This window comes from Pararge aegeria, chromosome 22, assembly GCF_905163445.1.
Source record: "Pararge aegeria chromosome 22, ilParAegt1.1, whole genome shotgun sequence".
NCBI classification, from domain to species: Eukaryota; Metazoa; Arthropoda; class Insecta; order Lepidoptera; family Nymphalidae; genus Pararge; species Pararge aegeria.
The window spans coordinates 6895897-6906710 of NC_053201.1; the positions used below are offsets into that span (position 1 = coordinate 6895897).

The following is a 10814-nucleotide window of genomic DNA, read 5'->3' on the forward strand; positions in this document are numbered from 1 at the left end:
ATAAACTTTTATATGTAAATTACCAGGAATAGATCATTTAATTAAAACACAAATCTGAAACCAAAAATAATATTTACTAGAAGACAAACATTATACACACACCTATTTGTAAATGTTGAAACCTGAAACAGTGAAATAAGTTTCAGCAAATATTTCATTGGGACATCCATTTCACATGTTTTTGTGATGACTAATAATTTGTGTAGTTTTCAATAAAATTCAATACTTCAATAATCAAGAGTGTATTTGTAAAAGTAAACGTTATAAAATTGCTCATACTAATCTTAGTAAACTGGAAATTTCAATAAATTTATTTTAATATTTTTGTAACAGTACTACTTATTCTTCCCAAGATATAACGATTTCAATTATTGTTTATTAATGAATGACAGAATAATCAAAATATTTTACACTGAAAATACAGTAATTAAACAAAGCATGCCTAATTATAAAGATAAATATTTAGAGTAATACTAGTTTTATACTACCAGCCGAGTCCGTAACACAAACATCATTGTAATGTAACCTTGCAAGACTTGTACAATAATTATGTATTAAGTATTAATTTACTAACATTTAATAAGGCGTGTACACATTGTATGAATGTTACAAGGTGTTAAGTGTTATGGGACTTTGCAGATGACTTTAAGCAATATTTTTATTAATCATTGTTATTGATTGAACAAGAACTATGTCAAATTTGGCAATAGTTTGTTGTTTAATGGCCATCCCACACTATATTCACTCAACAAAATTGAGTATGTGTCACATAATTCTATAACACTATTATATCTCATAACATTGCAACTCACTTTTCAATGCTACAATTTGTGTATATTTTGTGTTGAGTCAATATTGTCTGCAAAGGCCACGAATCTAACAATTCGTAACTGGTTAATTAAAAAAAAAAAACAATTATATTTGATAAAATGTTAAAACTCACTACTTCTATTGTTAATTGTATGCAATGCAAACTCCTAAATTTTCGATGTTTATACATATATTAATGTTGGTTAATATATTTTATCATATTAATCTACTGATGACATATTTGCTTTATAAATTGCTTTTCATTTTTTGTATTTATATTTCTAACTGCCAAATGCTAAATGGCAGTAATGCAGGTTATGATTGAATATTAATTAATTATCATAATAATTTATACACATGTCCCAATGACTTTCTATGGAGATGGAGGCCAATACCACCAGAGCTTTCCAAATAATGTGTATATTTCAACTCTATAACTCCCTGCTAATCAATAAAAGACTGTTCCACACATGCTTTCACACGTTTTTCGTATTCCCGCCGATTCTCTTTATATAGTTGTGCAGCCATCGAGTTCGCTGGAGAGTTGGGGTTGGGGTCACTTAACAATGACTGAAAATAAAAACATGATTAATTATTTTATGCAGATATTTTTCCATAAAGTGCTGAAATACACAATTTTGAGATCATCATTCATGATTCTTGAAGTATGAGAATGTAAGTAAATTTATTGTAAAAAATACCTCATGCAATAATAACTGTGAGACAGGAATATAAACCAAATTTTTTATATTTATTTTAATTATCCTTTCAAAATCCTTGTTTGTATAAGATAGTAATATGCATAATTGAATTATGTATGCGAAAAAAAATGGTTGTGAGAAAAATAGGTTAGTTAACTATTTTTCTCATAAACTTTTTTTTGGTTGATTTTCAAGTTTCTACTAGATAAACTGTGGTTAAAATGTGCTTAAATTTATGTGGTATACCAAACATTATTGTGCAAACCAATTTAAATTTAAACACTACTGAACTTCTCCTGAAACTAGCCAGTTTATCAACTTCCTGACCATTTCCAATGAATCTTTGAGTATATACAGATGGAAATATCAACAAGTGGTACACAAAACCATACATTTTGTGTTCTTTTTGTAAATAAACCACAAATATCATGAAATATAGGGTAGCCAGGGAAGTTATGTGATATCCAGAGAAAGAAAAACATTGCTGATAAAGAAATCATGTCTCCTAATCAGCTGAAAATCGCTACATAGGGTTTATTTTGGTACCCCTTAATATAGTTTTGCCTTTGGATGACACTTCATGGCCACCCAGTTCATCATCAAACCATGCAGAGTTCATACCTATGTTATAAGGTTTAGTTGCATTATTAATTGCAATAAAATATAAGATTTTTTTTTTTAAATATGTGTTGACTGTGATACATATTTAAAATAAAAACAATATCAGAGTAACAATATTCATATCAAGGCTTAAATCTCAGGGTAATTTGCACATCCAAATCTGTTCCTACAAAAAAATCCAATCCAGTCAATACATTGCAATAGCATTCTATTGTGGCATGATCTTTAGAAAATAGAATGTTCAAAACTTTACCTGTATTGAGGTTAAAATGGCAGACACATCATAGGTAGGGCTCCATCTGTTTTGCAATATGTCTAAACAAATACCACCATCAGCATACACATTTGGGTGAAACATTTTAGAAACAAATCTAACAGTAGGAGGTTTGTTTGGGTATTCTTCTGTGAATTCAATTGTTAGTTTGAAAGTTCCATCCTCAAATGGAGTATCATGCGGTCCAAATATCACAGCATTCCAGATCATAATATTATTATCTGTGGGAGCACCCGACACACCAGTTGGTGGGTCCTCTTGCAGGCTGGAAATTTAATAAAAGAAATGTTATTACAATCCATACTAATATTTCATGTGAAAGTTTTATTGTTAGCTGTGTTCAGCTTTACAATTCAACCTATTTGATCAAATTTGGCACACATTTTTTTTTGCATTGCATCCCAGAGATGGACAGCATGGACAAGCTGATGGTAAGTTACATGTGGGTTTCAAGAAAATAGCTTTTCTTTCTTATCTTGGTGAAAAGTTGCAAAGAGATAGTTTGCATCCTGGAAACGGCCAAATGATACAATTTATCTAAATAATGGGTTCCTGCAGAATTTTTATAAATATAAATAAACAGCGACAAAGTTAAAGCTAGTTAGATACTTCAATTTAAATGGACGGGTGATCAACTAAGGTGGTGGTGGTGAACAAATGAGAGTTGATGAACATGCTTCCTTTATTAGTAAACCCAACCATTACTATTAATACTCCTTACTAGTCAATAACCAAATCAGATTTTTTTTAACTAAAAGCCCACCAACCCCAATAGGGTGAACAAGCTTAGGTAACTACAATGGGTCAACACTCTATACTCCTGTTCTATATAAAAAATTGGGGCATTTGTCACAATTAGTTTGTTGATCAATAATTTACAAATAGTTGGCAAAAAAAATTTATATGCTTCTAGAAATGGAACACTCCATTTGTCTATTTTACCACTATTTACAAGTGATACATTTTAATTTACGAGAATGACGTATAGAATAATGACAACCGTATAAAGCAACTTAAGCGCGCTTGGAACTGTACAAATCGATTTGTTGATCATGAAATAAGAATGTGGAACAGAATAGAAATCGATGACGGTAATTGTGATGTAATTTCATGAATCATTTGTTACTTTATACTAAACGACACTTTTCAATAGTGCGAGTTACCTAGCAAGCCAAAAATATTTACCGCTTGAAATCTCTCATCAGACGTCTTCTTGCAGGAGTTGACATTTTGTTTCACAATCAATTCACTACACGAAAAATGGGCAATTGTACTCAAATGGGCTTAAGTCTTGTGGCTCTCATAAATTTGCTGCCCTGATGATTATTATCATGAGGTCAACTTGCATTTCTTTCTTTGTTTGCAAAATACGACGTCGTCACCACCAATGAAAGGTTTGTTAGGATGACCATGAATATAGTAAAAAAACGACCCTGTGGGCTGTGATCACTTCGCAGCGAAGATGACAGTCACCAAATGTCATACTCATGGTAATAATTATTTTTAAATGTTGGCTTCCCTGTCTTTTGCTATTGTGTTCAGTAACTGAGTTCAGTTATTTTATTAATTGGATTAGAATGTATTCACATGATTAAGATCTAAAGTATAGAAATAGTGCTATATATTTTTAAATATTTCTGCAGAAAAGCACCACCAAGTGTTTTGTTTACTGCTAAATACGGAATAGAACGCTTTTCCTAAACTAGCCCACTTTAATGTGAGTTGAGTTTTCCAGTCTCCACGATTTAAATTGATTTTAAGCTCGATATTTTTTGGAAAAAATCTACAGCCTCTATAATATCTTGTTCTGTGTCGGCACTCGGCAGTTAGCCATCGTTCCTAGGGTATTATTTATTGAAAGGCTGTAAAAGACTCGAATCCATGGCCGTAAAATAAAAAAAATCGTTCCTAGGTCGACAGGGCTAGTGATCACAGATTAGTAAATCAATATTTTAAATAAATATTGTCTGTGACAATCACAATCAAAACTTCAAAATTGATAAATTCTATATTAACACAGAATTGAATTGAATACAATTATAATTAATAAGTCCTATCAAGATACTAGAAAAAACTTTTGTTCAAAATATTTAAACAGATAAAATGAATGAACAAACTTCGAAGAAAATATTGTTTAATAAATCTACAGTGAGTAGTTATTTGTCTATAAACTGAATACCCATTTGTCCTATTTTAATCGTATGTATTAGTTTTGTTATTAATATTGGTAATATATATAATTATTTTTGTTTATATTAGTTACTAAGTCTCAAAGCGGAATTGCTTAAAAAGCAAGAGGAAGTGCAGGAAAAGAAACATTTGCCAAAGCACAATATAGAACTGTTCAAACCTCTTCACCAATCTGTAGAAAAACATAATAAAAGTGAAACTAAAACAGAAAAAAGGACTTTAAAAGATAATTTAAAAGCTGTAGATGTAGAAGAATTTGAAGCATGCAGAAAGGCAAAGTGAGTATTTATCTCTGAAATGTAAAATAATAAGATTTTCAGAATTTTGTAAACACAATTTAAAAAGAGAAATTTGAAAATAAACCTGATGGAATTAGGTTCAAATGCAAATTAAAAGATATAAGAATTGAGAAATATTTTTATTAAAATCCATGCTAATATTATAAATGCAAAAGTGTGTTTTTGTACTTTCTCCTTACTTTATGCCAAGCAATTTATCAACTTGAATTTTGGCATACAGTTAGTTGAAAGAATGAAGAGTAACATAGGCTACTTTAAATCCCAAGAAAACAAACAGTTCCCAAGGAGTTTTAAAAAGCCATAATATACATGGAAGAATGCAGGCAACAGCTATTATATTGTAAATTTTAGCTTTACCTAGAACCTTATTTAAACATTCGCTGTTTGTGTTGTAGATTAGCATTAGAAAAGAAAGCAGTGTTATATAAACATTTGGAAGATGGAGCAGGTGATTCACAACTGGCTGGTCACTTTCTTGTAGATTTCAAAAGCAAAAAGCAAGAGACACTCTCGAAACCGCAGCCTGAACCTGAGGAAGAGGAAGAACAGATTCCTTATGAAGAAGATCAAAGTGAATGGTCAGTTCATTGTACCATTATTGTCATTCTCAGCCTGTTAATTCTCCAAAAGGCCACATGAAAGAGAGTATTAGAGCTTCAAGCCTGTTCATGTTTCTCCGATGTGTACTATCAGGTTTTGCTACGCCGTAGGTTGGCTACTGCTAATTTCCTAACATTGGGCTGGTTCTCAGAACTTCTTAACAGTAAACCTCAATGATATAGGAATTGAACCCTAAACCTCATGATTTGCACTTAAACTTGTATGTTGGTTTAGAAATAATGAACATTCTTTTATTATACCACACAACGATATAGAATAGAATAGAAAACACAACATTTGGTGGCCATATTTCTGTAAAGCAATATTTTCCTTCAAAAATTCTTTATTCTATACAGTAAATACAAAAATATGCTATGTAGTCTTCTGTTTCTTAGTTTTTTATTGGCTTAACTGCTAATGTTATCATAATTTAATTTGGCACAGAGATAGCTTGCATCCTGAGAAAAGGATTCAAAGATGGTTTTAGGGCTTATTGCATTTTAATTTTATGATTCGTCCAGTCAATTCAAAAATAGCAAGGGATTTTTTATATTGTTAAAAATATTAAACTAACAGTTTTTTTTAAATATTATTTAACAATGTAAAAAACTTTGGAAGTTATTTAAATGGCTTTAATAGGTAAGTACTGTAGAGTTTAAAAAAATCAGATCTGCTATTCTTCTATAAACATCAAAAATGTATCTCTAGATCCTATGTTGTGGGATATAGACCTAGATTATTTTTTAACCTCAATCTTATTAGATAGAGGAGTTTCTTTGGTGGTTATACTGTCTGTACCTTTTTTGGTCTTTACACTAGTTGTATATTCCGACAGAAGGTGAAGTATGAAAGAATTTAAATAAATCTCTATATAGTTCATATTTTCAGTAAAATATTGGTCTAAAATAAATACTTGGTAACTGTTTAACAGGGTTGAGTTTACGGACTTTTTGGGTCGAACTCGTAAATGTTTGAAATCAGATTTGGATCATTATAAGAAAAGGGATGAAGAGCTTATGAAAATAGTTACCAATGAGCCAAAACAGCAGGATTCTACTGAAAGTGTAAGTGTTGAAGTTGAATGTGAATTTTAACATATTTTAACATTTTAACGTATGTAATCTGTGTATGTTTGTCTTTCTGTGATGTTAGATATATAACTGACTTTTGTTAAACACATTAAATTGTATTTGCATGTTATAAAAACACAAACATTGGTCTCTATCTTGACCTCCATTTTTTAAAACGGCTGAATCTATTTTTGTGTGATATCAAGGGCAGGTAGAGGACTAATATATTATCTTTCAAGCTGATATGCTACACAAATATTGTTATTATATAATACATACCGTAAATTGTGTGTTTAACTTTTTCTGTAATTGCAAAAATTATATTGCCAAGTTTATGTTGTGTACAAAAATACTATAAAAAATGTTGATTCTCACCGTGATTAAGGAAAATAAGTAAATGCATAAAATATCTCAATACTATATTTCTGTCTTATTGAGCAGCAGGCTTATTTCCTACACAAAAAAATGTTAATGTACATGGTTTCGAGACCAAACAATGATTTTTGATTCCCACAACTGGAAAATGTTTGTGTAGAACATAAGTGTTTTTTTGGTGTCTGGGTGTATCTGTTTATTATAAGTATTTATGTATATTATTCAAAAAAATATTCATCAGTCATACTAGTACCCATAACACACATAGCTACGCTTACTTTGGGGCTAGATGGCAATGTGTGTATTGTTGTATATTTATATATTATTATTTATTTATCTCCCAAACATCCCCGCATGCTGTTGAGCTGTTATCATTGACAATGATGACTTTGATTGGTTGCAAATTCATTAGAATTAAGCTAAATTTTACTGGGCTGTATGGTGATGGCAGATCAGAATACTGTTGTCAACATCACTCCTCTTCATGGTGGTGTATGAGGCAACTTAGGGAAAGTAACGGAGAAAGCACAGCAGTGTGTTCTGAGCTAACTGCTACTACTACCATATCCATCTACTGCTTTCACCAACCTTTCTGCCTTATTTGCACACATTCCCGCCTGCATGGGCCAGCAGTGGACTGATAAAAGCCATTGATGAAGCTCTCATTGGCTTGAATGAAATTACTTTTTTCATTTATAATTAACTGATCTTTGGAACAGTTTAAAGAAGGAAGAATTAGTCTTAAAAGTCCACATAGGGCCTTATTAATTCCTGCATTCCTATTCCGACGTTAAGCCACGTTGGGTTAACATTTGAATTGTTGTGCAGTGTTTTTACACTTCTGACGTTTGAAAGTTGCTGTCGCTTGAAGTTATGCATACTGTGTTTTGTCTTACTTCCAATTATTCCAATGGTATAGCTCATTTATCAGTGAGGCCCTTAAAACAATATACCAGAAAGCTCCCGGTAGAAACTGCTATTCTATCATTAAAACTTAGAACTTTTGCTCAAATTCTTTTCAAAATTTAGTATTAAGTTATATCATATAATATCAGATATTTCTGTAAAGTGAAATTACACTGTGAAACCAATTCGGTACATTCTACAACGACGCGTAGTCGGGTCGTAGACTCGTCGCGTAGACTCTATAGTGACCGGACGATAGAGTCGTGGTTCGCGCGCTGTTGCAGACGTTACATTACAGAGTAGTAACTAGTAGAGAATCTATGTAAAATATTTTATGTTAAACTAACTATTTAGTCAAAAAGAAGTTGCACAACGAAAGTTTTTAGTTTTAATTAAAATTTCCTTGTAATTTTCCTTGTTGTGTTGCAATAAAGTATTTCTATTCTAGTCTATTCTATACCTCATATATTTCCTGACTTACTATATTATTAAAATTATACTTTCAAACATGCAGGACAAACCCCAGGCAGCACAAAGTTCAGAAAAGCCATTGTTAGTGCAGAAAACAAATGACTATCTACAGTTATTGCGCGAAAAATGGGAACAAAAAGAAAAGGAACTTCTTTCAAAAGAAGAGGATATACACTACCAAGATTTACTATTTGATGGTTTGTACATGTCTTAGAATATTTTATTATTTACATTAAAGTTTTTCCCTCGAAAGGGAAGCCAAAGTCTTACCGCTAGGCTATCACCGCTTTTGGTCTCAAACTGTGACAAATTTCTAAATCTGGAAGCACAATAAAAACCGGCAATGTGCGAGTCGGATTCGCGCACGTAAGGTTCAATAAATATTTCATTCTGCTCTGTTGTAAATATTTTATTTTATTCTGTGTAATAGCGGCAAAAGTAATAAATCATGTTGTGAAAATTTGAACTGTCTAGCTATCACGATTCATGAGATACAGCCTGGTGACAGACGGACAGACAGACGGACGGACGGACAGTGGAGTTTTAGTAAAAGTGTCCCGTTTTAACCTTTGGGTACGGAAATGTGAAAAGACTGCTAGTTTTAAGCCTTTTTAAAGCATATTTCTATGCCATTTAAGCGTATTTTTAATACTATTTTCTCGCAGAGGCGAGAATCCACGGCGTCGGCTACTACGCGTTCAGTACAGACGAGGCCGAGCGGCGTAAACAGATGGAGGAGCTCTTGAAGCGACGGGATGAGACCTTGAAGGCTCAGAAACAGGCCGAGGAATTGCGGAAGAAGCGTGATGAGCTGATAGCGGCCAGGGTCGCTGCGGCACGGGCTCGACAACGTGCCAGGGCTGGTCTTCCTCCTGAAGACCCTGAAGGTAATACACCAGGAATGTTAAAAGATATGGCCTTGGGACTATGCGTAGCTTTGTATTTCGATTGAATGATTTGTCAGTCTTCGCACGCGCAGTGGGCAGCGATCCTGCTCTCTGAGTCCAAGGCCGTGGGTTTTGATACCCACAATTGGAAAATGTTTGCGTGATGAACATGAATGTTTTTCAGTGTCTGAGTGTTTACCTGTATTTTATAAATATTTATGTATATTATTCATAAATATATTCATCAGTCATCTTAGTACACAAGCTACTTTGGGGCTAGATGGCGATGTGTGTATTGTCGTAGTATATATATATATATATATATATATATATATTTTATTTACGTTCTAAAATTCCACTACGAATTAGCCCTTGATCGGTAAATCTAAGATGGTAGTAGACTAACCTGTAAAGGGGTAAAGCAGTTATATTAAAGCCATACCCCTAATCGGTTTGAATCGGAACGCTTAATCGTTTGGCGACATATCTTTGTATTTAGGGTGGTCCCGGTCTGTGTCCCACCGGCCAGTAAACTGGGCTTTGTTAAGTTTTTGTGGAACTCCTGGTTTCCTGAAGCGATATATTCCGGAATTAAAGGTATCCAGGATACCATCAGCCAGGGCATGGCATAAGCATAAACACAGCCACTTTCGCATTTATAACATACGTAGGGAAGGATGAATGCAGCGTAAGGGGGTAATGCAATGCCTTGATCAATGTGAGTACTGTAGGTATATCTAATTGTTGTTACAAACAGACTTTATTTTTACAGAAAAGAAACAAGACTTCACTACTTGTCTGCTACAATTTCTAACGCAGCAAAAGGATGAAGCAGATAAAATTGCCAAAGAGGCGGAAAACAAAGCTAGAGCAGAACAGGAGAAGGAGAGGCAAAAGTTACGTGATGCGTATGTAAGGGAATGGGATCTCGGGAAAGACGGGGTTGAAGGTAAAGGAAAGAAATTTAGAGAAATGTCTCAAGAAGAATATGTTGAACAGCAAAGAGCCAAGAGAATTGACGAATTTGCCCCTTTTCAAAAAATTAACAGTGATAATTCGATGGATGTGTTTGATACACAAGGCAAAAGAGTTGTATCGGATTCTGATAAAAACAAAGTTAAAACTTGGTCTGATGTAAGACGAGTGGAAACTCCTCCACCGCCAGTTATAAGCGCTCTTACTGATTCAGAACAGAAGGGTCTCTATTTCACTACAAAAAAAGCTGAAATTGTGGTCAAATATAAAAACTTTGTGAAAGGTCAAGAACCAGTGCCCATAAATAACGAACTGAATGATGAAGAAGAATTTGTTAATACAAGATCTAAACCTGATAAGAGAAAGGATGGTACTGAATATCTTGAAATGGAACCTCCAGCAACGTATGATTATTATGGTCCTATTCCTAAGCATAGAAAATCAGATAAACCTTTCGATTCGGATTTAAGAGAAGCCATGGCCCAAGGGAATAAAAGCTTAGAACGAAAAGAGAGTAGTAGAAAGCTACCCCAACATTATGATTTTACATTCGTCTGATTTTTTGTAAGAAACGTGTTAAATAAAAAAACCTTAGTACAAGATTCATTTTATTTCGTCTATTGTAATTTATAACA

General features: G+C 33.0%; 2 protein-coding genes across 2 annotated transcripts; one reads left to right on the forward strand and one right to left on the reverse strand.

Moving 5' to 3' along the window:
- Positions 1-55: 55 nt before the first annotated feature.
- LOC120633614 (ubiquitin-conjugating enzyme E2-17 kDa) lies at positions 56-3877 on the reverse strand. The gene is made up of 3 exons (XM_039903856.1): positions 3592-3877; positions 2386-2671; positions 56-1380 (listed from the first exon to the last, which is right to left on the reverse strand). The coding sequence occupies exons 1-3, from the start codon at positions 3633-3635 to the stop codon at positions 1255-1257; spliced, it is 456 nt and encodes a 151-aa protein (XP_039759790.1). The 5' UTR covers positions 3636-3877; the 3' UTR covers positions 56-1254.
- A 510-nt stretch (positions 3878-4387) lies between these two features.
- On the forward strand, positions 4388-10781 carry LOC120633873 (coiled-coil domain-containing protein 174). The gene is made up of 7 exons (XM_039904254.1): positions 4388-4554; positions 4666-4874; positions 5291-5473; positions 6427-6559; positions 8361-8514; positions 8983-9204; positions 9977-10781. Exons 1-7 carry the CDS (start codon positions 4510-4512, stop codon positions 10735-10737), a joined length of 1707 nt encoding a protein of 568 aa, XP_039760188.1. The 5' UTR covers positions 4388-4509; the 3' UTR covers positions 10738-10781.
- The last annotated feature ends 33 nt before the right edge of the window (positions 10782-10814 follow it).